The 25,406-nt window shown below is 37.5% G+C and overlaps 6 protein-coding genes across 8 annotated transcripts; 4 read left to right on the top strand and 2 right to left on the bottom strand.

Moving 5' to 3' along the window:
• The first annotated feature begins 135 nt into the window (after nucleotides 1-135).
• Nucleotides 136-1,440, top strand: LOC103875115 (protein AIG2 B). Its single transcript, XM_009153577.2, has 5 exons — nucleotides 136-468; nucleotides 561-633; nucleotides 721-813; nucleotides 900-983; nucleotides 1,110-1,440. The coding sequence occupies exons 1-5, from the start codon at nucleotides 344-346 to the stop codon at nucleotides 1,239-1,241; spliced, it is 507 nt and encodes a 168-aa protein (XP_009151825.1). The 5' UTR covers nucleotides 136-343; the 3' UTR covers nucleotides 1,242-1,440.
• A 182-nt stretch (nucleotides 1,441-1,622) lies between these two features.
• On the top strand, nucleotides 1,623-3,963 carry LOC103875116 (protein AIG2 B). Of its 3 annotated transcripts, none has more exons than XR_004448685.1 (6): nucleotides 1,623-1,816; nucleotides 1,908-1,980; nucleotides 2,283-2,375; nucleotides 2,450-2,533; nucleotides 2,664-2,847; nucleotides 3,918-3,963. XR_004448685.1 is itself a non-coding variant. In XM_009153578.3 (5 exons), exons 1-5 carry the CDS (start codon nucleotides 1,692-1,694, stop codon nucleotides 2,793-2,795), a joined length of 507 nt encoding a protein of 168 aa, XP_009151826.1. In that variant the 5' UTR covers nucleotides 1,623-1,691; the 3' UTR covers nucleotides 2,796-3,784. The 3 variants fall into 3 exon arrangements, 1 of the variants encoding a protein (XP_009151826.1); XR_004448686.1 differs by lacking the exon at nucleotides 3,918-3,963 and adding an exon at nucleotides 3,447-3,832; XM_009153578.3 differs by lacking the exon at nucleotides 3,918-3,963 and having other exon boundaries at nucleotides 2,664-3,784.
• Nucleotides 3,944-5,298, top strand: LOC103875117 (protein AIG2 A). The gene is made up of 5 exons (XM_009153579.3): nucleotides 3,944-4,300; nucleotides 4,383-4,455; nucleotides 4,532-4,624; nucleotides 4,705-4,788; nucleotides 4,946-5,298. Exons 1-5 carry the CDS (start codon nucleotides 4,176-4,178, stop codon nucleotides 5,075-5,077), a joined length of 507 nt encoding a protein of 168 aa, XP_009151827.1. The 5' UTR covers nucleotides 3,944-4,175; the 3' UTR covers nucleotides 5,078-5,298.
• Nucleotides 5,299-5,790: 492 nt separating this feature from the next.
• LOC103875119 (structural maintenance of chromosomes protein 4) lies at nucleotides 5,791-13,694 on the bottom strand. Its single transcript, XM_009153580.3, has 28 exons — nucleotides 13,368-13,694; nucleotides 13,025-13,114; nucleotides 12,826-12,927; nucleotides 12,452-12,628; nucleotides 12,240-12,370; nucleotides 11,929-12,007; nucleotides 11,694-11,851; nucleotides 11,537-11,612; nucleotides 11,324-11,452; nucleotides 11,117-11,261; nucleotides 10,807-10,937; nucleotides 10,406-10,558; nucleotides 10,142-10,331; nucleotides 9,793-9,926; nucleotides 9,332-9,490; nucleotides 8,841-9,149; nucleotides 8,567-8,743; nucleotides 8,288-8,371; nucleotides 8,003-8,212; nucleotides 7,836-7,925; nucleotides 7,631-7,752; nucleotides 7,402-7,557; nucleotides 7,207-7,314; nucleotides 7,048-7,108; nucleotides 6,694-6,828; nucleotides 6,509-6,596; nucleotides 6,346-6,418; nucleotides 5,791-6,175 (listed from the first exon to the last, which is right to left on the bottom strand). The coding sequence occupies exons 1-28, from the start codon at nucleotides 13,515-13,517 to the stop codon at nucleotides 6,052-6,054; spliced, it is 3,741 nt and encodes a 1,246-aa protein (XP_009151828.1). The 5' UTR covers nucleotides 13,518-13,694; the 3' UTR covers nucleotides 5,791-6,051.
• Nucleotides 13,695-19,063: 5,369 nt separating this feature from the next.
• Nucleotides 19,064-20,597, top strand: LOC103875120 (zinc-finger homeodomain protein 9). The gene has a single exon (XM_009153581.3). It carries the CDS (start codon nucleotides 19,323-19,325, stop codon nucleotides 20,355-20,357), a length of 1,035 nt encoding a protein of 344 aa, XP_009151829.2. The 5' UTR covers nucleotides 19,064-19,322; the 3' UTR covers nucleotides 20,358-20,597.
• A 1,825-nt stretch (nucleotides 20,598-22,422) lies between these two features.
• Nucleotides 22,423-23,370, bottom strand: LOC103875409. Its single transcript, XM_009153928.2, has one exon. The coding sequence runs from the start codon at nucleotides 23,368-23,370 to the stop codon at nucleotides 22,423-22,425; it is 948 nt and encodes a 315-aa protein (XP_009152176.2).
• Between the last annotated feature and the right edge of the window lie 2,036 nt (nucleotides 23,371-25,406).

Here is a 25,406-nt window from a genome sequence, read left to right on the forward strand (position 1 = left end):
CAGGAACCAGTACGTGAGACACGCTTCCATGCAACGTAGATTTTAATCGTTCAAAACAGAATAATACCATATTAAAATTTGAGTCTCCTCAATATATTACTCCAAAATAATCAAGTTGAAGAGAAGTATGCACTTGTTTATGATAAAACAAAAACTGACGACTATTGACGAGGTAAAATAAATAGTATAAAGAAGGGGTCAACTATCATTATTAATTTATTAATATCAAATAAGGAAGAAAAATTCAAAGGAAGTAGGCGTCGATACGAGGATATAAAACAGAGAACTACTAAACTCATCTCTCTCACATTTTCAAACTATAACTATCAGAGGAAAAAGGAAGATGAGTAGTTCTGATCAGTCCCCGTCGCACAACGTCTTTGTCTACGGCAGTTTTCAAGAACCAGCCGTCGTGGGTTTGATCCTCGAATGCACTCCGGTCATTGTCTCAGCTCAACTCCACGGCTTGTACGTCTTATACTTCACATCTCCCATATTTCTTTTGCTTAGATGCTATCAAGATTAATTAATTAAAGACGATTTTCTTGGGGATTTTGCAGTCATAGGTATAGACTCAAAGGCCGTTTGCATCCTTGTATTGCTCCTCTTAAGACCGGAGTCATCGACGGCAAGGTATGTTTTTCTTTTTTCTTTTTCTTATATTAACCCTTTTTTTCTTTTGATCTCAAAATCTGAAAAAAGGTTGATGGTTTTGTGCAGGTGCTAACTGGATTAACAGATGCTCAGCTAGAGAATTTAGATATGATTGAAGGAGATGAGTACGTGAGGAAGACTGTTGAAGTTTTATTAACTGTAAGTTTCATTTTCATCATATCGTCTCTAGTAGTGATCATGAGATATTGCTTAAGTCTTTATTAATTAATCACCATTTTATGCAGGACACATCCGAGAAGATGCAAGTGGAAGCCTTTATATGGGCTAACAAGGATGATCCTGACATGTATGGAGAATGGGATTTCGAGGTTTGAACAACTCACTCGCTCACAAGTTCCATATATATAATCATTACAAACGAATAATATTCTCTGAAGTTTATGTTATTTAATGTTTTTGGTGCAACACTTTGTGTGGATCTTTTGATTTGGTAGGAATGGAAGCTGCTTCACATGGAGAAGTTCATAGAGGCGTCAGAGAAGTTCATCGAATGGAAGAAGAATCCAGATGGGAGATCAAGGGAAGAGTTTGCCAAATTTGTAGAAGAAGATCCTCCCGTGGCGTGAAGAACTTGTCTCCCTTTTATCTTATCTTTAATTCCAAATAAATGATTGTCATCACTAATAAAGTTATATAAGAGGCTTTGTGACTTGTGAGTTAGGAACACAAATAATATGTTGTATTGTATTTTTGTTCATTTATGAAACAAGAGTGGTATGATCATTTTTAGTGTATCTGAGATTAAAGCATTATATGTTTGGTGTAGTTTGGTGTCTTATTAGTTGTGTCTTCATTCAGACAAATCTAATCTGAACCCAAAAAGTCATATTGAGTTGGAAAAATAATAGAAAAATCAAAAAATGCGAATGGTTTGACTATGACTGATAGAGATTGGTTTAAAATATGAAGAGATGATAAAGAGTACTAACTCAACTTAATTGTGTGTTCAAAAAAAAAAAAAAAAAAAAACTCAACTTAATTGCAAACTGAAACAAAACAAGTTCAGAGGAAAGAAGATGGCTACTTCTGAACAATCTCCATCGTACAACGTCTTCGTCTACGGCAGTTTCCAGGAGCCAGCCGTTGTGAGTTTGATCCTAGAGTTCACTCCTGTCATCGTCTCCGCTCAACTCCATGGCTTGTACCTTTCTTTATTTTTCTTCTCCCATCTCTTTTCTTTTTGCTTAGACCTTGTGGAGACTGATCAGATCCGATTTCTTGTTTCTTTGCAGTCATCTTTATCGACTCAAAGGACGCTTGCATCCTTGTATTGCTCCTTTTGAGTCTGGATTAGTCAACGGCAAGGTCTTGATTTCATCTCTTTCTATCTTCTTTAATTTTTTTCTAGATACCGAATTCTTGTGCTCATAATCTCTACTGGTTCACAAGAATTTGATTTTCTTCTATATTGAGATGTTAAGGTTTCAATTCATTGAATTGTTTATTTGTATTTAAGGAGTTGTTTTATTGGTGTTTAGTAGTTTTATAAATAAATAAAAAAGCTTAAGTAGTTTTATATTTAATTTATGAATTAATGAACATTGTCACTTGTTTGTCTCCGGTTTAAAATACACTCATAACCAATCAGTTATTTTTTGAGATTTCAGGTACTAACTGGATTAACAGAAGCTCAGTTGAAGAATTTAGATATGATTCAAGGAGCTGAATACGTGAGGAAGACTGTTGAGGTTGTATTAACTGTAAGTATTTCTCTAATCACCATTACTATGATCATTAATGATCCAAAGATTGCTTAAGCCAGTTATAAATGCAGGAGACATCCGAGAAGATGGAAGTGGAAGCTTTAATTTGGGCCAACAAGGATGATCCAGACATGTATGGAGAATGGAATTTCGAGGTTTGTAACCATTATGCAATATTAGCTCACAAGTTTCCACTAATCATCAAAATCTAATTAGTCACATTTTTAAGTATTATGGTTGCTTAATGGTTTTAGCAAAACACTTTTGTGGGTTTGATTTGGTAAGGAATGGAAGCGGCTTCACATGGATAAATTCATAGAGGCGTCAAAGAAATTCATCGAATGGAAGAAGAATCCAGATAGTAAAACAAGGGAAGAGTTTGAGAAATTTGTACACGAGGATCCTCCTGTAACGTGAAGACCTTGTCTGCCTTTTCTTGATATCTTATCGTTTACTCCAAAATAAAAAGGTATCTCCCTTCATGTGCAATAAGATTATAAGTTCTACTACATGAACATTGAGTTGCATGTTAATGTCTTATCATTTCTTATCATTATGTGTCATCAATCAACCTGGTCTGCTGTTTCCCAAAATAAAAAAAAATCAACCTGGTCTGGTAAATAACTTCTTTTTTTTAACACAATCTGGTAAATAACTAAATACCCTTAAACGTATCTAAAATTGTATTAGGAGAAAAGAAAGAAAATCCGGTTTAAGAAAAAGAAAAAGAAAAAAATAAGAATGTTTTCACTTTATCATTTATCTTCCCACACCTTTTCTCTTTGTTTTTTCCATCTTTTATTTTTGGCTGGGGACACATACTGACTTTAAGGAAAGATTTGACGTGGCCAATCAAACTCTACAAGCAGGCCCACATTTTTTATTAAACACAAAATCCAAAGACTCTCTGACACAATCTCTATCTGTAATTATTTCATTTATTTATCTACATTTATTACAACAAAACAGATATAAGCAGAAAAAAAAACAATTCATTTCAAAAACTTTTGACTATACTCTTCTTACCGTGTGGCTTGGTTGGCTCCGCTATGGTGTTGAGACGCGTAGACGGCGCGTGGTGAGCTTCTACAGAGGTCAATGGCGAGTTTAAGTTGGATCTGAAGGGAGGCGGTGGGGCAGAAGCGCTTATGAGACATATTCTACAGCAACGGTTATCCATAAACTATCGATCCGGTTTGTTCTTTCTATGGCGGAGTTTGATTCTTATCTAGATTGGTTGTGTTTTGGCTTCTTATGTTATTAGCTATGTTCTTGTAGTCCGTGTATGGTAGTTTGATTTTGTCTCCGGGATTGTATTTGTGCAGTTGCCGGCTTATGGCTCGGGTTGTGTCTCTTAACTGCCCGCTCTAGATTATGGTGTCGTTTCATTACGACAGCCTTTGTAACTTGCCTTTTGGCTTAACCAGTTTCGAATCAATATAACAACAGATGACAAAAAAAAAAAAATACTCTTCTTACCGTGTTACATCACTGACATGTTACATTAGTACTTACACTGCATAAATTCTCCACCGACAGGAAATTTTCACAGGACTACACACCATTGTTAAGAGGGATAAAGCAACAAAAAAGTCAGCAAATTATATTTAATGTTACATAACCTTTCTATTAAAGCCGATAATTGGCAGCCAAACACCTGTTGATTATTATACTCGGAAATAAAACACATCTACGCTACTACGTAAGGTGATGATGTTGATGATGATAAAGAAAGGTATGGAGGAATAAATAAAGAAAGATAGCACTAACTCGCTCTCTCTCTCACATTCAAGAACGATGACTAGTTCTAATCAGTCTCCATCGCACAATGTCTTCGTCTACGGCAGTTTCCAAGAACCATCCGTCGTCAACTTGATCCTCGAATGCGATCCTGTCACCATCTCCGCTCAACTCCACGGCTAGTACGTCTTTCTTCACATCTCCTATCTTCTTTTCTCTGCTTGGAGATTGAATTTGACTAAAGATGATTTTTGTTTTTGGCAGTCATCTGTATAGGCTCAAAGGACGTTTGCATCCATGTATCTCTCCTTCTGAGAACGGACTTATCAACGGAAAGGTTTTGATTTCATCTCTCTCTCCTTTTTGTTTCTTATTAATAAACCTTCTCAAACTTGTTGATCTCAATGGTGCAGATACTAACTGGACTAACAGATGCTCAGCTAGAGAATTTAGATATGATTGAAGGAGATGAGTATGTGAGGAAGACTGTTGAAGTTGTGTTAACTGTAAGTTTCATCTTCACCGTCACTAATAATGATCTTTGATGATAATCATGAGACTGAAGCTTTAATATTTTTTATGACAGGAAACATCCGAGAAGATGCAAGTGGAAACCTTTGTGTGGGCTAACAAGGATGATCCTCATTTGTATGGAGAATGGGATTTCGAGGTTCATTTCATTCACACTATTCTTGTTTTTTTCTTTCCTAACTTCTTGATAGTCTTTTTAAGTTTTTTTTTAGTCTTCTTAAGTTTTTCTTAAAAAAATTATTATGTTGCATAATGGTTTTGGCACAAACGCTTTGTGTGGATGTTTGATTTGGTAGGAGTGGAAGAAGCTTCACATGGAGAAATTCATAGAGGCGTCGAAGAAGTTCATTGAATGGAAGAAGAATCCAGATGGGAGATCAAGGGAAGAGTTTGTCAAATTCGTAGAAGAAGATATTACCGCGGCCTGAAGACTGTGTGTTGAAATCACTATCTTTGATCTATCTGTAGCTGCAAAATAAAATAAAAAGATCAGTGAGTTTGTGAATAAACACAGAGAGTTATGTTGTAGTTGTACTGTTTGTTGACATTATTGAGTTGTGTGCAAGTGCAAGTGTGTCATTAGCATCTTTACTAGTATTCAGCTTGTATCATTTTTACTTGCAGGTTTTAAAAAGAAGTTTAAGTATTATCATTTAGTTGACAACAAAAACATTCAATCATTCAAAAACCTTTTTAGAAAATTGAGGTGAACATGACAGATTCAACTCAATCATCCAATAATTTTTTTTCTTGTTTCAATTATTTCAGCTTTTAAGATATTTTTTCAGAAAACATTGATAACATTAAAATCGAATTTTTCAGGGAGTGATATTGTAACTCTGAATCTTTATTGTATATTTTTTTTGTTGTCATGTTTAGCAGAAGCAAACCACAGCATAATAAATTCAGCAACAAAAGCAAAAGAAAATGAAATAGAGCATTCTTCTATCCCCTAGGACAAGGAAGTCTACAATCTTTAATTTGATGATGCTGATTTCATTCGGGAAAATAAACTCATCAATCTTTTTCAATGTTATAAAAAAATGCCACTTGTGCTATTAATTCTTATTAAGAATCCTACTTGGTATACCCCGCATCTAATTGTTGGTGTTTATCATCCTCATCTGGTCCCAAAAAGCTGTGTTCTTAGAAAACATAATAATTATGCAAATGGTTTGACCATTATTAGCTTGGTCTACAAGTAGGCCTGATATACACATCCTTTAGATTATATAATAACATGGATAATGTTAATCCCATCATTCAAAAAGAAAAAAAAAAGATGCAAGCGAAAGTCACTAAACAGTAGAAAACCATTACAATACAATGAGCCTGTTCATACATGCAGACACCAAAAATCAACAAAAGTGGTTCATGTAGTGATGTTGTTCATTTGGTAGACTTAGGCAGGCGTTTTCTGAGAAACTGCAAAGCTTCCAGGGTTGATAGTAATGCTCTTTGTGCAGTTATCTGTTTTGTAGATTCCCACCAATCTATCTGCTAGCTCAAACATGTTGTTCCTCAGACTGCACCATTTTCATATATTAGATCTCAAAACTTCTTTGCTTGTATAATTTTTCTTTTTTTCAGCATTTTAATATGAAAGCCAGTTACAAAAAAGAAAAAACCTCTTTCACTTGAATAGTTCATACATAACATTAATGTCTGTTGGAATAAAATAAGAGACTGAACTGACCTGATGATAATGAACTGAGCATCTTTAGTACGGTCCTTCACGTAGTGTCCAACGATAGATACGTTCTTGAAATCTAGTGAGGAAAAAAAAGGGAGTCAAACACTTATTCAGGGATCAACTGAGTTTTGCAGATAATATTACAACTGAGTAATAGAAGTCTTACCGAGAGCGGCGTCGATTTCGTCCATGACGTAAAGCGGTGTAGGCTTGTAGTGATGGAGTGCAAAGACTAGTGCGAGTGAGCTCAGTGTCTGTAAGTAAGAGACAGAGAGAAGTCATTTAAAAGAGTTGAGAGACAGATTGGTGAGATAAAGTGTTAAGATATGAATGGCTATTTTCTCAAAAGACCTTTTCACCACCGGACAAGTTTGCAATGTTCTTCCAGCTCTTCTTTGGAGGTCTTACACTGAAAACCACACCTTCTGAGAAAGGGTCCAGCGAGTCTACAAGCTCGAGCTCTGCATCACCTCCGAGAGTGATCATCTGCAGCATCATATTTGTAAAAATTAATTAGGGATATAGATAAAGATGTATAAGATAGGCTAAGGCAAAAACGATTTAGCTCAAGCTGTAAGCTTTGCAAAGCAAGTCAGAATTCATAGAAAGACATCATAACTCATGGACTTGTAAGTTTTCTCATCATTTCTGGATATTATTTGCCAAGCTTATGGAGTTGTAAACAATGTTCAAAAGGAAGCTAACCTGATACATTTCTTTCAGTTTTAACGATATTGTGTTAAATCCTGCCATAAACTCATCCAACCTGAAATCATTTCAAAGTCATCCAAGTTAGTTTCATGAGACCAATAACAAAAGGGGAAAATATATAAATACGCAGAACAATTAGAAGGTGTGGAGTACCTTCTCTTTCTCAATTCATCATGCTGCTTCCTTATGTCATCACGTTCTTGGGTTACAGAGTTAAGTTCATCTACCCTCCCATTGTAAAGTTCCACTTTGCTCCGATACCTAATAGTAATTAGAGCAAACCATCAAGAAAGCTAGTGAAACATGTGTCGATTGGATTACACAATATAAAACAAATTAAATTCTTACTCCGCGATTGAGTCAAGATTTGGATTCAACTCTTTCAGCTGAGCCTCCAGTAAGGCAGCCATTTCAAGAGCCTTTTTTAGATCACAAGCTTCGTTCAAATTATTATCCATCAATGTTGCTTGAAGCTTATCCGGATCAACAAGATCTTTCTGAATTCTGCAATGGAGAAATGACAAATTTGAGATCCAAATGAGGTAGGTGTCATGGATGGGGGGTTCACCATACGTACTGTTCCATGTGCTTTGTGAGTGCAATCTGCAAGTCGTTGAGTTTCTTCTTGTAGCCCTTCTCTTTCAATTCTAATTCATTGTACTTCTTTTTCATATCTTGAACTTTGAATTCTGCATCGACCTGTGTACGACTTAGGTATTAGATGATGAAAAGCACCCTAAGTGGCAACCAGCAAGAAAGAAAAGGATTCGGTTGTTTGTTACCCTAGATGCCTTCAACTCATCCACAGACTTTTTCAGCTTCTCAAAATTGGATTTTGCTTCAGTCAGCACGTCTTTATGTTCATCAATCAACTGCACAACACAAAGGACTGCTCTATGACTCTTATCCAATAGTATGGAGATAAAAAGATATAAGGACAGTTAAAAACCTTCTGTGTTTCTTTATACTTCTCTTGGATTGCAAATGCTTTCTGTTCTATAGATTTGAATACCGTCAGCAATTTTTCCTTCTCACCCTCTAGCCTTTCTTTCTCTCGAGTCCCGTCTTCAATCCCCTTTGTTAACTTCTTTATCATTTTCTGGTGTGTTTCTATTTGAACATTACATCGATTGATCTCTGTATTACTTTTGTCAATGTCCTAAACATGTGCAAAATAAGTTAGGAACACTCAACAGTGAGCTCACTAACAGCAAGCTAAGAGCAGAAAACTTACGGTCTGAATCTTCTCAACCTTTGCCTTTTGTCCTTTCAGATTTTCCCCACCAGCGTTCTCTATGCTGGTTTGCAGCTCCAAAGCCTAAAACAAGAAACACCACTCAGTTCTAGATACAGGATAATAATACGATGGAACAAATCCATGGATTATGCTTTGAATGATCCAAGTCCAACGCACTCAAGATTTTCTAAACATGGCTGTTAGACCATGAAAAGATAGGAACACGGAGGATTAGCCGCATTTCAAAACATAAAAAAAATAACTAATGCTACGTACTTTTTCCTTCAGCTGTTTAGAACCCTTCTCAAGTTTTTCAATCTCTTTTTCTTCTTTGGAGATGATTTTCTTGAGCTCTTTAAGCCTGTCTATCTCATCTGTCTTTGGCTGAGATGCAGCTTCCAGCGAAGCTAGTTGTTTCTCCAGGTAATTATGCTCTGAGTTGAGACTTTCGATCTATTAGATGGAAGAAAGAAACGTTTTATTGCAGTTAAGACAATTTGATCATATATTTCAGGGAGGGCTACACTGATAAGATCACAGGAGACAATACCTCCCTTTGGCTTTTCGCCAGCTCCATCTCGAGGCGAGAGGCTTCGTTTTCTGCAGCCCGATATTGTCTCACCGCATTGCCAATCTTTTCACGGATGTGGTTTAACATGTCAACAATTTTGAAGAGCTCGTTTTCTGCATTAGCAACAACTTCGCCAGACACACCAGTGGCTCGAATCGAGGTTCCCATTCTTCCTCCACGTGGCTTGCCTCCACCTCCACTCATGGTGCCAGATTTTTCAAAGAGAGCACCGTCAAGAGTCACGACTCTTTGAAATTCTCTGTTCCCACCATATGCAATACGTGTTGCCTGATAACCAAAACAAATTGTATATCATAGTTCAGCTGTTGGTCCATAGAAACTTTGTATTTTATGAGGTATTAGTCATCTTCTTTTCATTAAATTAGCTAAGCATAGCTGAATTCATCCGTATTAAGGCCAGTAAATAAATGTTGTTGCTGAGCCAGTCTTAATAAGCAAACATAATATACCTGATCAAGATCTTTTGCCACAACAGTGTTTCCCAAGGATGCGTAGAATGCAAGTTTCATCCTCTCATCCTTAACTCTAATCAGATCAAAGAGGCGTGGAACATCCTCGGGTGTCTTCACTCTCTCCTTCAATCTTTGTAAATGATTGGTTTGTTTCTCCTGCACAAAACGAACATTTTACAAGGAATATTAATTATTTATTTGCAAGAGGAGTTACTAGGCAAAAGAATATGAGGCTTTGATCCGGTCCCCTTAAGAACTTACTCAGAGCACTACATATTGCATTTGATATGCCGATTCAAATCCACCATAACTAAATATAATAATTTACTAAGACCAACTCATATTACAGATCTAAAGATACCTCTACAACGATTCTTCTGATGTAAGTTAGAATTTTAAATAACATTCACCAGTTGGCTAAGAATGAAAGCATATATACAGAAATTAGTATGCAATACCAATATCATAAACGTTGCAACGCCAAGATTTCCCTTCCGCAGCAGCTCGACACATGCCTGAGCGGCAGAAGTTGTTTCCACAACAATGTAATCAAGGCCACCGCAAGCAGTTGATACGGCAACATCGTATTTTGCTGCAAGGACAACCAATGTCAGTGATTAAAAGCTTTTGTTATATTACATTTAGTATCATTTAGACATGGAACTGTGAATTTACATCTAAAAACCATTTCACATGGAAGAAAACTCAACTAAAATTCCACATCTCATCCTACAGGGAGAAAATAACATTCTCTAATATCAAATGACAGCGGAATGTTTACACTACAAGATAGATCAATATACTTACCATCAATGGCACCTAAGTCCCCCATCCTTCCATATATTCCTTCAATTTGATTGTTCTCCTTGGCTCGTAAAACTGCCTTCAAAACATCACCCTGACTCCTCTCAGAATTCATAGCTGACTTTAGTTCAGCGACTTTTTCTCTGGCTGCCTGCTCTTGTGGAATTAGAGTTTCCTGTTCTCTCTGTGATTCCTGTTGAAGTCAAGAAGCATAATCTCAATTCAAAATCCAAGCTGAAAATAATACAATCCAAGGAAAGTACATACCTCTTCGACTTTTCGAGCTTCCATTGCTTCAAGTTTCTTCTTCTCTATATCAGCTTTAATTGAAGTAGTTGCTGCAGATTTTTCTTCTTTCCTCCCTGATATATCAGTCAGCTGTTTCTGAGCATCTGTGAAGGCCTTCAGAGCAGCTTCGTGCTAGAATAACAAAGTAGTAATGTTCAAAGGATGCAAAAATTGCTATCCAACAATATACTGAAATCTTCAGAAAGAAAACAGGTCTAGCAAGCATAGAAAGATCTAAATATGGTAAAAACATTCTTTAACGAAGCTGATGGAGTGAACTAATTTTTTTTTTTTAACAGGAAATTCTTTTGAAGATGAGCCAACTTATGTAGAGAATTAAAAGATCTTCACTCCAAGCAAATGTTATTACTAAATGGTACCTTATTGCTCAAGAGCTCACTTTCGGATGAAGCAACATCCAGCTTTCCCTTGTGGACAATTAAATCCTTTTCCCACGGTTCTAATTCAGCACGAATTTTTGTAAGCTCAGACCGGTAAGCTTCAGTTTCAACTGTAACAAAATTGACAGAAATATTCAGCAGGACTAGCTAATCATTATAATGGGTACTAATTTGTTTAATAGGTTGCCAATTCCAAGTCCTTTTAACTGCAATGTTGTTAAAATAAGCTGCCAGGGTTAGACAAAAAGGTCATCATTTAGTGGGCATAAGACGCTAAATAAAACCGCACCTTTAGCTTTCTCTTTGATTTCCTCCAGTGCCTTCTCCTCATCAACCAAGACCTCCTGCAGCTTCGGTATATTTTCCTGAAGTTTAGGTATAAGATCTCTCGAGTCCTCGCACTCCTTTGTCAAATCATTGATTTTGGATGAATCCTGCATAAAAACACAAGTAAGGTATATGCCCACATAAACAAGTAAATACTTTTATAACCAACCTTTTGAAGTTTATCCTCTAATTTCTTGATTTTTTGCTTCACATGCTTCAAATCCTCCCTGTGCTTTACGTCCTGCCTTTCAAACTCTTTGAACTTCTCCTTACACTCTCGAAGTTCATTATCAAGACCCTAATCATTGCAGCGGAAGAGAAAAAAAAAGATTTTAGGGACGTCAGTCATAAGCATGAGCGCATAACTCATCCGGAGACAAACCTCTTGTGTCTTCTTATGTTTTTCATGCACAGACTCTAGTTCCTTCAATTCCTTATTACTCTCATCCATTTTCTCCCTGAAACAGCAATGATACGATGTGTCAAAAATGACTTCATCATTTTTTTTGCTATTTCAAAGACAATTTACTAGCACTTACCGATCATTCTTTAGACTGTTTTCCAAATTCTGCAAGCTCTCTTTCTGTTCGGTAATTTTAGCTAAAGTATCTTCATGTGCCATTTTTGTAGCCTTTTCTTGCCATTTAAGATAAGATAGCTCTTTCAGCATGTAAGTCTCTGCTTCATCCTTCACACCCTGTTTCAAAAAAAAAACACTTTAACAACAAGTACAACAAACCAGGTCACATATAGGAAGGGGAGACGTCTACGAACCTCTAAATTGTCCCTCTCTTTCTCTGCTAGTTTCACCATTTGTACAACTCCAGACCGCTTTTCATTGAGGGTTTCAAGCCTAGATTTCAGAGAGGCAATTGCAATTAAAAGATTAACATCCAACAAGTCAGGAACCACTTACATCTAATTCCGCCTACTGAATTGTGATTTACCAAACCATTCACCAATAGAAAATACGCAAAGTCCACAAGAAGAAAGCAGGAAAGTTTGCAATTGCGCCCCAAACGCAATTCTTGGGGACTGATCATTTGGTCATTTAAAATAAATTGTAGATTGCATGGATCACTTACTCCTTATTTAATTCATCTATCTTCTCCACGTATTTATTCGTTCCAATAATATCCTCGAGATATTCAAGAAAACCTTCATCATGGGGACCTTGCGCTTTCGGCTTCATGAGTGATATCTGCTCTACCTCCCCCTGTCAACAATCAAGAAACTATATTAGTAGGGGATACATGTAAACGTAACAATATATAGGAAGTTTCGCCAAAGTGATAACCTGAAGAATCAAGAAACGGTTGTTGTCAAGATCTACTCCTTTCCCCTTCAACTTTTTGGTAACTTCAGTGAAATTGCTCGACCTTTCATTGATATAATACTTGGAAGAATTATCTCGGAATGCAACCCGGGTAATCATGAAATCACTTCCAGGAACAGTTTCGTAGGAGCCATCTTCCTGTGTTAGTTCGGAATATCAAAGCACGTTAACAGAAAACTTCTCTTAAGTCAATTAAAAATACGTAGACATAAACGCTCTAACTCCAGAACTTCTCCTAAAGAGCTACATTAAACAGAATCAAAACAAAATCAAGAGTTCGCCATTTAACACATATAGCTCATAACAAGGTCTCTTCAAACAATGAACAACGTTACCTTATCAATAATCTCTTCAAACTGTACAGAAACTCCAGCACTGTCCAAGTTCTGGTGATTGGTTGAGTTGTGAATTAGTTCAGACACTTTGTTGAGACGCATCTGATAGCAAATAAACATAAAAGTTACTCAAACAGAGCTGATTTAAAAAGAGAAATACTCAGCGAAAACAACAAAAAAAAATGGAATGAGTACGCACCTGCTTCGCTCGTTTCCCAAATACAAAGAGCATAGCATCTATCACATTGCTCTTTCCACTCCCATTAGGTCCAACCACCGCAGAAAAACTCTAAATTTACAACAGCCCCAAGATTAATGAAACTCAGTAACCCTAATTTTCGAATCCACAACATATAAGCTCAATTGAAATTCAAGTACTTCGCAATTGCAATCAAGAGTACCCAAAAGGCTATGATGTAATTCACGAGGAGACTAGACTCAAATTCAAGGAAACCCAATCTAATCAGATTCCAATTCGATCTAATCGAAACCCTAAAGCCTAACTTTTCACTCAATTTTGAAAAAAACGAATAAACGCTAACCTTGTGGAAAGGACCGACGCGTTGTTCACCAGCGTATGATTTGAAGTTCCTCATGACAAGCTCTTTGATGTAAAGCCTCGGAGTTCCAGATTTCCTCTGCTCAGGCTGAGACTCACCGCGAAACTCACCCGTTGGCTCTTCCTCTTCCATCTCCCCACCACTCTACGGTCAACTCGGTGTGTTGACAACCTGTTTCTAGACGGAAATAAATCTACCGGTGACTCGCTTCTCTACTCAGTCAGCTTCCTCCGGTGACTCGCGAGAGAGAGAGAGACGAAGAAATTGAAAAACGAAATTAAATATTTGATTTTTTTTAATGTTGTTTTCGAGGCTTTATTAGGGATTTGGAGAAGCGTATATACATTTTAGGCGGGAAAACTAAATAATTCGAATAGACAATAAAAAGGAAAAGTAAATGGGCCCATATTGGGCCAGATAGGCTCTCTTATTTTATTTGTACCTAACTTAAACACACTCTGAGGAGCGATGCACCGTCACGTTCGTTTATGCAAATTACATACACGTCCTTGCGGAAAGCTACTTTTATTTATATATTCAATGGGATTTTTGGAAAATATATGGACGAATAATTGTTTGATAAAATATATATGACGAATAATTGAGACAAAGGTTTGGATATAAAACCTGAATCACTATTCATTTTACCGCAAACAATATGGCCTCAGTTTTTAACATAAGATGGTCAGAAAAAATATGAATAAGCAGTCGAACTAAGTCATTGTGGTTCAGTTGATTGACCTTGAGATTTTTAAAAACAAGTATTTCAGTCATTTCGAAATGATTAGTGGGAGATAGTATTAGGACCCAATGCAATGTGATCTTGAGATTAGTTTGGGTTCCGATTTGGGATCATCCAATATTAACAAAGGAAGTGTCACTACAAGAAAACAGCGGTATTCTGACGGACGTTCCGACGGAAAATGAATTCCTCGGAATATACCGAGGAATTTTCTCGGAAATTCCGAGGAAACACAAAATTTGGTTTCCTCAGAATTTCCTCGGAATATACCGACGGAATTCCGAGGAAATTTCATTCCGTCGGAATATTCTTATGGAATACCGAGGAAAATTGTATTCCTCGGAAAAAACCGATGAATTCCGAGGAAATATTATAGACGTTAGAGAGCCGTTGGGGGATTTTAAAAATTATGAGGAAATTCTGACGAACTAGCCGTTGGCATCGGAATTCCGTCGGAATTTCCTCGGTCTGTCGGCAGGATTTCAACTATAAATACAAGCACCCCTCTTCCTCTTGATTCACTCCATATCTTCATCCTCCCTCTCACTCTCTTTACACACGAATTTGATTCATAAAAAACATGTCCGCCTTTGCGGCAAGCTACTTTTATTTATTCAAAAAATGGGATTTTGGGAAAATATATGGACGACGAATAATTGTTTGATAAAATATATATGACAATAATTGAGACAAATGTTTGAATAAAAGACCTGAATCACTATAACATATAACCGCAAACAATATGGCCTCAGTTTTTAACATAAGATGGTCAGAAAAAAAATGAATAAGCAGTTGAACTAAGTCATTGTGGTTCAGTTGATTGACCTTGAGATTTTTAAAAACAAGGATTTCAGTCATTTCGAAATGATTAGTGGGAGATAGTATTAGGACCCAATGCAATGTGATCTTGAGATTAGTTTGGGTTCCGATTTGGGATCATCCAATATTAACATAAACAAAGGAAGTGTATATTGAATCATAGAACTTTGGACTAGTCGGATTTTAATATGGCGGGGCAAGATCTATATAGTCTAGGTATTCAGATAAAGTGAGATATCTAATACTTGTAGACACATCATTGACACACTGACTTGCAGATTTGCAAAATCTAGTCACCAAAACATTCGGACCCATTGAGATTTTAAAGTGTCCTAAACTCTTAGTCGAAGAACAATGTCTAAGATCAATGGCATATTGAATTACTCTTGTGCGCTATTATTAATCACACTGAGAGCAGTTCACATTTGCATTTGCATTTAAATCATGGGGGAGTAAATATTAGGACATCGTTATTGTGGATCAAGTTGTCTATGGGAAGAGTTTAGATTACACCTAATAGAGGACACAATGTGCCCTACAAAACAGACCATTATTAGAAGTGGTTTTAAAGACCCAAACAACTCATGCATGTGTTCTTCCCAACAACTCATCAGATCCTACCCCTTAACTTTATCATATTTCAGGTTTTACCCATTTGGCAACTTAAAATTATTAATCAGACCCCTAAATTAATTATATGCTCGTGACACAAGAATACTGGCTCTTGACATTAGTTCATTTCTTTTCTTTACCAATTTGAAAAGCCATTTTCAGGTAAAGCTCAATTCGAACGAATGAATGAACACGTTTTGAGTAGTACTATCGATACTTGCTGTGTTTAATTATCCTGAAATGTTGTGTGATGTGACTAGAGATTCAATGAAGAGCAATTTTCAAAGAGAAACAAAAAAACTGAGGTCTGGTACGGTTTTTCTTTCCAAACATTGCAGATCTGAGTTACAGAAAATCATATTTTGACTCTCTCTTTTATATACAGTCGTGAAAAAAATTATCAAATAAACTTGAGATAAGAATAGTATGCAAGTAATCCCTCCAGTTAATATGATATAATCAGTATCAGCCGACAGTAGATATGAAATTGTAATCAGTAACAGACTGACAGTAGATATGAAATTTGTGGTGAACAATTATTGGACCCACTAAAGATTTTGTAATCCAGTTCTTGGGTGATAGGTTTGTTCTTAGAAAGTTGCCACATATGATCCCATTAAAACTTTGTACTAATCTCTCAAATTTTTCATCATTTACCTCCCCCCCCCCCCCCTCCCCCGGTCCAACTTGAATGTTCATATTAAACGAAATGTTTAACTAGCAATATCAGGAAAAATAGAACATAAAATTTTATGAACGGATCCTAACACCATGACTAACAATCGACTTAATAGTGGGAACCAAAGCGTGGCTAACCTTCTTGATTAAGCTAAAAGAAATTAAGCACTGCTACAATAATTTAACAATTTAAAATTAGACATAACGTTATTGTCAATTCTTTAGCTAGGACTGCAAAAAAAAATTCATAGCAATTTTTTATTTGTTGATTGTTTGGTTTTTCAGACCAGCTATTATTTGAGTAATGAAATGATTTATTGACGTGAAAAAAATACTAACAATCGACTTAAACGGGATTTATGTATCTGAGTGTTTTATAATATTCTTTTATTAGAGTGTAAATAAGTGATTTTATTCGATTTAAAGAAGAAAGGGATTATGCAAAATAACATTAGTTAGCGTAAGAATACAACCAACAAGTCTACAGTAAAGCTAGTTAGGGTTTTCCTTTTCCTATTAGACCATTGATTATAAGTTCTTATTACGTTTTTAGGACCACATGGTTATGCAAGCAAAAATAAAAAGCCAACAAAACTTTATCTTTATTATGGACCAACCATGCAATTCATGATTCTGTGCCCAAGAAAATAAAAGAGGATACTAGTTTTTATGCTCCGTCTTTATCATCTATCCAACATAAAATTTAAACTAAACAATTTTTTGATAAATTAAAATACATCAGTTGGTCAACTTGTTAGCTGTAATAGCATTAATTGATTGCTTATCAGCCCGGTTTTATTTTATATTTTTCTTCGAAAGAAAGATTATGCAATTTCTTATATTTCCTTAAAGGATTATTGAAAAGATATTAACTTTTCGAGTCTCTGCTAAAAATGTTGACAAACTAGAAGAAATTTCGAGTCTTGACTATTCGAAAGATGATTCTCCCAAGAGCATTTAACTTAACGTGGCAAGCTTCTAAACTATGCTAGTGATACCTTGGGTTGACATGTGGAGTATTCAAGTACGTGTCAGCCTTAATTCTTTGCGTGTTAACTATGATTACGTAGTTTTGTTGAAAAGCATTTAAAAATAAGAAAACCATATTTAACCATATTTATTGCCATTAATCATCATCATTTCAAGCCCAAAAATAACTTTGGTCGTGTCTGGTGGATTAGTGACAAGAAGCGCACAGAAGGTTAAAGCCTACCCAGTACCAACACGGTTTCTGGAGTTGATGGTAATATGGCTGATCTCTCGAGGGTAGATTAGTCAAGAAATAAGAACCTTCGTGGGAATCAAGGTACGGTTTCAGAAAGTTGCTTCGTTATGACTGGAACAAGTGTCGTTTAGCTGTAATAATAGGACGTGAATAACTGTGTCGTAAATGTGATTGATGTTTAAAAATGAATTCCCTAATCAACTACGTTAATAAGTAAACTAAATCGATACAAGTTGAATCAGGATATCTAATACACGTATCTAAATATCCTTATCTACATACCATCATCGAACTGAGATATGATTCATGTGAACTATAATATACAAGAGACATGTGAAATTATTCCAATCGATTGTAAGTTGAAAACCCATAAACTTTATAGATATATACTGCATACAAAAGATTATCACTGTCTAGCTAGTTAATTAACATAGATATGGAAACAAACACACTATAACTCGCGAAATGCATATCGGATTCTCTCAATCTTCCTGTTCTTTCCACGTCGAAAGATATTCCAAATATGTAAACAATAACTTGCAAGTGTTTCCTTATATTTGGATTAAGTGACAAATCAGAAGCAGTAGGATAATTATTAATGTCTTCATCATAGGTTAATGATATATAACAAAAACTTATTCCTCATTGTATTCTCTGCTATAATTTTTATGCAAATATTATCAGAAAATAGTATTACTATTTATTATTTTGTATACTATAATTTTCATACACAGGTTACAATAAATAATAGGCAGTCCCTAAGATCCCCAACAACAATGACATACATTTCATTCTCCTGCAAGGCTGCAAAATGTCAATAACAAACGTATTTTAAGCAACCGTATACACACACACACATACAGTTTTTTTTTATTATTATTCTTTGAAGAAAGAGAGATAAATTTACATAATCGGATGTAATGTATGGTTTTAGTGGCACATGAACGTACAATTTTATCAAAATCTGATGGTCAGTGTAATCGAGGGCTTATCGAAAAGCCAGAACAGAGATACAGTAAACGATTCTTTAGAAACAATATGCGATTTCATAATTCAACCTCACATATACACAGATAAGCTTGGGTTTATAAATTCGTTCCAATTTCTAAGCTAGATACGCTAAACTAACCAATTTGTATTCAAACATATTAGAACTAGTCAATGACAAAAAATAAAGTATGGCCATTTTAGTATCTGCACAGAAAAGCTTTTACTAATTTTCAATAATCTCCATCAGTAATCATTTTAGTAAGATTAAAACTTTCCAAACGAAGTTGCTAATTACGCTGGTATCAATCAAATAACCATGAAATGTAAGAAAAACAGGTTTTCACAGAAGGAAAAAATAGTAAGAAAATAAGAAAAATAGAGTAAAAAGACGGTTTAAAATAAGAAGTGTCACAATGCATGAAAAAATTTAATAACTGGACTGTCTTTAGGTTTAAGACATTTATTACTCATATATTTCCCCACTCTCTATTCTGGGTCCCAGTTCCCCATTAACCATACTCAACTAACCATAGTTAAATCATCAATCTTGAACCCCTGTCATTTGAATTTTTCTTTTAAATACATAATAATATTTATTGTTCATATTTATTAAATCTTATTTCTCCTATTAATTATTTTATTCCGTCTTAGCAACATTCACCACACCATCATCTTATTATAACATCTTCCTCTTCTTCTTCCAAAAGTTGTTTTTAACATTTTAATATAAAAACCATCAAATGATCTCCAAAAGTTGATTAGCTCTCTCTTCGTTTCTGAATACCAAACTTTTGTTTTGAGCTTTTAACCTAAACCCTAATTTTCGTTTTCTTTTCTCTCAAGATTATCTTTGAAAATAATTAAGCCATCGATGCTTGAAGTTGGAGCGATGGAAATGACTCCTAAATCTCCTGAACCCGAATCCGAAACACCAACCCGGATCCAACCAGCTAAACCGATCTCCTTCAGCAACGGAATCATCAAACGCCACCACCACATCCACCACCACACACTCACCGTCACCTACAAAGAATGCCTCAAGAACCACGCTGCCGCGATTGGAGGTCACGCGCTCGACGGTTGCGGCGAGTTCATGCCGTCTCCTTCCTCCACGCCTTCCGATCCAACTTCCCTCAAGTGTGCCGCCTGCGGTTGCCACCGTAACTTCCACCGCCGCGACCCCGATGACTCCTCCCTCGCTTCCGCCGTGCCTCCACCGTCTCTCCCTCCATCCTCCACCACCGCTGCAATCGAGTACCAGCCTCACCACCGTCACCACCCGCCTCCACCGGCTCCTCCTCTCCCTCGCAGCCCTACTTCCTCCTCTCCGCCGCCTATCTCCTCTTCTTACATGCTCCTCGCTCTCTCCGGTAACAACAAACCCGGCGGAAACAGCTTACCGTTCTCAGATCTCAACTTCGCCGCCAACAACCTCTCCACTCACCACCACCACCACAACCACAACCACCATACTCCAGGCTCCCGGAAGCGGTTCAGGACTAAGTTCAGCCAAACTCAGAAAGACAAGATGCACGAGTTCGCCGACCGTATCGGCTGGAAGATTCAGAAGCGCGACGAGGACGAGGTGCGCGACTTCTGCCGCGACGTCGGTGTTGATAAAGGCGTGCTCAAGGTCTGGATGCACAATAACAAAAACACCTTCAACACCCGCCGCGACCAGCCGTTCTCCGGCGACACCACCGTCCAGAAGATCGACAACGGCGTCGCTGTTTCTGGCGGCAAGAATATTAATAATAATAATAATAATAATAATAATAACAACGCGGTGGATGTTGGCGTTCACGGTGGAAACGGTTTAGAACACGACCTGCACGGCGGCGATGGTGGGAGGTTTGAGAGTGATAGCGGCGGAGCTGCCGCTAACGGGTCGTCGTCTACGTCGTGAAGATGAGAAACTGTTGTTGTTTTGCAGGGAAAGAGCAATAAAGAAGCTTAAGCTTTTGTTTAGCTTAGATCATAGAGTAAGCGCTGCTATTATCATCGTTAATACGTTTATTAATATTAATTAAACTCCTTTTTAGCTCTTTTTCTTCTTTTTTTTTTATTATTAGTTTGTTTTCCGACATTACCATGAACTTGTCTCAAGGAGGTAATGATATAACACGTTCAGGAGTTCATTTGATCTTTTCATGCAAGTGAAGTTTATATTAACTAATCACCCGATTCAGTAACTATACTAGAAATCGATTTTTGGTAAATCACATGAACCCTAATTAATAATTGCATGCAATTTTTAATAAATTAAGTAATATTATTTGGCTTCTTATCTTCAAAGTACTTTGTCGCTTAATTTAATATGCGATCGAACTAAGATCTAGGTGTCCTTTTCGTAAATCTGTCTTTATTCTTTGAGAAAAGAGACAGTTTTTAATTAAATGTATTAAATATTAATTATTAAATATTATTTTAATTTCCAATGATTAGTTATCTTTTGTTTATTGAAACCCAAGATTCATTGGATAATCTAAGCTTAATTTCCTCATTAATCCATTTTCCTGTCGTCGCTTACATTCCCACTATCCGTTTTGGGTATATACGCTATATACGCTCATGTTTTCGTTATTCTTAAAGTACAAGATAAACAAGGCATGTAATATATAATTGGGATCTAATTATTATTATTAAAGTTCTATATAGGGGTTTAGGGCGTGGAGGTAATCATTAACTTTACGAATAATCTAAATAACTTTACATTTGGGAAACGTAGAGATGCAGCCGGGATTATGCGATAGACTTAAGACAATTTAGATACTAGTCGTGATTAGCACATGTCGGCTTACCAAACAAAACAAGCATAACTATGTAATTAGATTATAATATTGTGTTATCTCCAAAGGGGGTTTGTTGATATTAATAACGAAACAATAAAAAATACTTTGCCATTATTTTACTCAATTCGTGAAGTCACGAATCTCTTTTTCGTGGTGGGGACATGACTTTTAAACACAGGCTGAGGTTATGGCCCTAACTGCCATGTACCATGTGCACAGTGCACCACTTCTAATTTAAATTTTTCTGACGTAACTAATGCAAATAAAATGGTACCTTTTCGTATTTGATTTTATCATACAAGTTTTTTTGGAAAAGTTCGCTGTCTGGTATATTATATATGGTATATATGACAACAATAATAACCTAGGTCGACCTAATTTATAGAATTAAATATTAGTGGGATATAGACTTTGATTGGAAAGTGCCAACCATGCTGAAATGATGCTGCTATGCAATAAGGTATATAGTTTATACGTTTTACCAATTTGATGAAACGCGATTTACATTCAACAATTCTCTTATTATCATTATGGAGGGTTTCTTGTAAATATTATAGTAATTCTTTATATAATTAATTTTTAAAATGAATAAATAATGAAGGGCAAGTGTATAAAGCAATTCATTGCTAGCACGAAGAGATATGGAGATAAGGGATCTCCTTGCCGAAGTCCGCGAGTACCCTTGAAGTATCCGTAAGAGGAACCATTGAATCCAAGGGAAAAAGAAGCAGAACAGACGCAAGCCTCGATCCAGCGGATCATCAGTTCCGGAACATCAATGCTCCTAAGACATTGGAAGATGAACCCCCAGCGGATGGTGTCGAAGGCTTTAGCAATGTCTACTTTGATGGTAACTCTCTTGGGCCCTCCTTCCTTGTGGTAACCTTGAAGAATTTCCGAGGCTAGGATCGTATTTTCAATGAGCAGGCGCCCCTGAACGAATGATGTCTGATTAGGGAGAATGACTTCTGGCAGAATGATCTTTAGGCGCTTGACCAGCAATTTAGATATTGTCTTGTACGTGGTGTTGCAGCAGCTGATAGGTCTATAATCCGTGATTGCTGAAGCTCCTGGTCGTTTTGGGACCAAGGTAAGAATCGTTGCATTTGTGGAGGAGGGCAGAAACCCGGTTTCAAAGAACTTGCGTATGGAGACCACAGTCTCCTCTCCTACAACTGGCTAAGAGGATTTGAAGAACGCAGAGGTAAAACCATCTGGTCCCGGTGACTTGTTAGGGTTTAGCTTGAGGATTGTCTTTGCAATTTCTGTAGTATCAGGGAGAGAAGATAGTATGGTCTGTTGAACGGGGGAGCACCTGAAAGGCAGCAACTCTAGGAACCAATGAAAGGGGGATGATAGAGGAGGGAGATGAACAGGGGAGAGAATGCTCTGAAAGTGTGCAAGTGCAATCTCACAAAGTTCAATCGAGTCCGTGACAAGTAGGCCACATGGAAGCTGAAGAGAGCGGATCGGGTTGTAGGAGTTCCTTGCTGCAGCCACTCTCATGAAGAACAAAGTGTTTTGGTCTCCAAGTCGCAGCCAGTTGATCCTCGACTTCTGCTTGAAGAACGCTTCCTCTACCCCTCGCAAAAAGGTCCAGTGAGTAATCAGATCCTTTTCTGCTTGGAAGTTTCCTTCATTCGGTTGATTTAGACATTGAACCTGCACATCTTTTAACAAACTGTTAGTAGAAATAACTCTCTTTTGGATATCTGAAAATTTGTCTCTCGCAAGTGTTTTCATCACTCTCTTTAATCCTTTTATTTTAAAACCCAGGGTCGAAAGATCAGTCGCTACGCTTCCACTCTGAAACCAGGCAGTCTCAACCACTTGCAAAAAGGATGGGTGTTGGGGTAGGAAGTTTTGGAATTTGAAAGGCTTGGTACCAGCTTGGGGAAGGGGACAGGCTAGGTCTATAAGACAGGGAGAATGATCAGAGAACTCATGGGCGAGGAAAGAAGCCACACTGTTAGGGAAGGATTCCAGCCACACACTGTTTATCAAAGCCCGGTCTAGTTTTTTAGTAACAGGGGCTGAAGGGTTCTTGTTTGTCCATGTGTTAGCACAGCCTTGGAATCTAAGATCAGAGACACCAAGCTGGTTGAGGTTATCTTTCAGCTCGAGCATATCAGTGGAAAGGTGGTCTACTGTAGGTGATGAATGCTCTTGGTAGTGAGTAATCTGATTGAGATCACCACCTATCAACCACTTTTTATTGCTTGTCTCACTTATTGAATAAGTCGGCCAAGGAGGGGAAATTTGATTATCACTCTAAATGTAAAAGAACAGAATTAACTCACCTTTCCTTTGCAGATGATCTCCTCATCTTCTCAGACGGCTCTCCACGCTCAGTCACTAATATTCTAGAGATCCTAAACGACTTTGAAGCTCGATCAGGCCTTGCAGTGATCATCGATAAGACGTCTCTCTTCGCAGCAGGGCTGAAGCCTCATGAACTAACGCAGCTCAAAGCCGCAACGGGTCTCACTGAAGGCGTGCTGCCGGTAAGATACCTAGGGGTCCCCCTCTGCACTAAGAAGTTATCCATGCTCCACTGTGCTCCGCTTATTCAATCAATCAAGACAAAACTCCACAGCTGGACAGTGAGATCACTCTCGATGGCAGGCAGACTTCAGCTACTCTCCACGGTGATAGCTAGAATTATAAATTTCTGGTCATGTGCTTTCATTCTCCCCCAAGCTTGCGTTGATGAGATTGACTCGCTCTGCAGTAAGTTTCTATGGAAAGGCAAAACGGATGGTGCCAATGCAGCAAAAGTCGCGTGGATGAAGGTCACTACACCTAAGCAGGAAGGCGGGCTTGGGCTTAGGAAGATCTCCACTTGGAATTTGGCTTCTGTACTTAAACTGATTTGGATACTCTTTTTCAAGCAGGAATCAATTTGGTCTCGGTGGTACATAACTGAAGTTTTGGAGGGCAACCTCAATAACTTCTGGGTCATTAACACAAAGCAGAAAAACTCCTGGTTAGCCAACAAGCTTCTACTTCTCAGAGATACAGCCTACAACTGGATCAAGCATCTTGTGGGTAATGGGGAAACAACTTACTTTTGGACTTCTCATTGGTCACCATTTGGAAATATCAGGAAGTTCTTGGAGGGGAAATCTTGCATGACGGTGGGAATCCCCTACTCTACGACCTTAGCTGAATTATGGGTGACAGACCACTGGGTTCTCCCACCGGCGAGATCTGAAAAGCAAGTACTCATCTACGCATTCCTCACTTCGCTCCAGCTAACTGACTCAGTAGACAAGAGGGACTGGTGCCCACAAGGTACGCCTATGGCCTCCTACTCTATCCGCTTGATTTATGATGCACTGAGAGATGAATGCCCCACTGTTCCGTGGCACAAACTGGTGTGGTTCGGGAGTGGTATCCCAAAACACAAAATCAGATCTTGGCTCATGGTACTAGACCGCTGCCCTACTCGCGACCGTATGCTCCAATGGGGACTGCAAACGGACAGTCGCTGTCTGCTCTGTAACACCTACGCTGAATCAAGATCGCATATCTATTTTGAGTGTGATTACTCTTGGGCTATTTGGTCGCCGCTTGCTCTCCGATGTGGCTTCACGCCCAGGCGTGATTGGGAAGCACAGCTGCAACAGCTCCAGGCGTTCAAAGGGACAAAAATACACCGAACACTTCTCCTCCTCGCTTGGCAAGCCTCTCTATACACCATCTGGACGGAGAGAAACAGCAGACTACATAGACATTCTTTCCGATCTTCAACCTCCATCATCTCTGAGATAGATCACACCATCAGACGAAGAATCGCCTCTCTCCGATCCGCTCAACCAGCTCAGGCTTCAGCTCTACTCCAAATGTGGTTCTCTAACTCTCCTACGAACTGATTACCGGTCTCTTTCACTCTCCTCAGTTGAGATTGGGTTCTATAATGTTCTATCTTGTTTCATGCTTTTGGGTCTGTTGGCCCACTGGTAGTAGCCTGTAACATTTGCACTCTTATGCTTTAAATAGAATATCTTTTATCAAAAAAAAAAAAAGTGTATAAAGCATGAATTAGTAAGACTCTCTTGTATTGAGAATCAACAATTCTCTTATCTTTTTTCTTTTGAACAACCAACAACTCTCTTATCTATTGAGTAAAAATCAATCAATCTCTTGCCGATCGATTTATG

Source organism: Brassica rapa, chromosome A06 (genome assembly GCF_000309985.2).
Source record: "Brassica rapa cultivar Chiifu-401-42 chromosome A06, CAAS_Brap_v3.01, whole genome shotgun sequence".
NCBI lineage: Eukaryota > Viridiplantae > Streptophyta > Magnoliopsida > Brassicales > Brassicaceae > Brassica > Brassica rapa.

Bases quoted from the DNA above. Each gene is read 5' to 3' on its own strand.
- LOC103875409 (XM_009153928.2), bottom strand. From the start codon at position 23,370: ATGCTCGAGCTGAAAGATAACCTCAACCAGCTTGGTGTCTCTGATCTT.
- LOC103875120 (XM_009153581.3), top strand. From the start codon at position 19,323: ATGCTTGAAGTTGGAGCGATGGAAATGACTCCTAAATCTCCTGAACCC.
- LOC103875116 (XM_009153578.3), top strand. From the start codon at position 1,692: ATGGCTACTTCTGAACAATCTCCATCGTACAACGTCTTCGTCTACGGC. The intron at 1,817-1,907 runs GTACCTTTCTTT...GTTTCTTTGCAG, and splicing joins TCCGCTCAACTCCATGGCTT to TCATCTTTATCGACTCAAAG. The intron at 1,981-2,282 runs GTCTTGATTTCA...TTGAGATTTCAG, and splicing joins CTGGATTAGTCAACGGCAAG to GTACTAACTGGATTAACAGA.
- LOC103875119 (XM_009153580.3), bottom strand. From the start codon at position 13,517: ATGGAAGAGGAAGAGCCAACGGGTGAGTTTCGCGGTGAGTCTCAGCCT. The intron at 12,928-13,024 runs GTGCGTACTCAT...ATTTGCTATCAG, and splicing joins TTGGGAAACGAGCGAAGCAG to ATGCGTCTCAACAAAGTGTC. The intron at 12,629-12,825 runs GTAACGTTGTTC...GAACTAACACAG, and splicing joins TTGAAGAGATTATTGATAAG to GAAGATGGCTCCTACGAAAC.
- LOC103875117 (XM_009153579.3), top strand. From the start codon at position 4,176: ATGACTAGTTCTAATCAGTCTCCATCGCACAATGTCTTCGTCTACGGC. The intron at 4,301-4,382 runs GTACGTCTTTCT...TGTTTTTGGCAG, and splicing joins TCCGCTCAACTCCACGGCTA to TCATCTGTATAGGCTCAAAG. The intron at 4,789-4,945 runs GTTCATTTCATT...TTGATTTGGTAG, and splicing joins ATGGAGAATGGGATTTCGAG to GAGTGGAAGAAGCTTCACAT.
- LOC103875115 (XM_009153577.2), top strand. From the start codon at position 344: ATGAGTAGTTCTGATCAGTCCCCGTCGCACAACGTCTTTGTCTACGGC. The intron at 814-899 runs GTAAGTTTCATT...CATTTTATGCAG, and splicing joins CTGTTGAAGTTTTATTAACT to GACACATCCGAGAAGATGCA. The intron at 984-1,109 runs GTTTGAACAACT...TTGATTTGGTAG, and splicing joins ATGGAGAATGGGATTTCGAG to GAATGGAAGCTGCTTCACAT.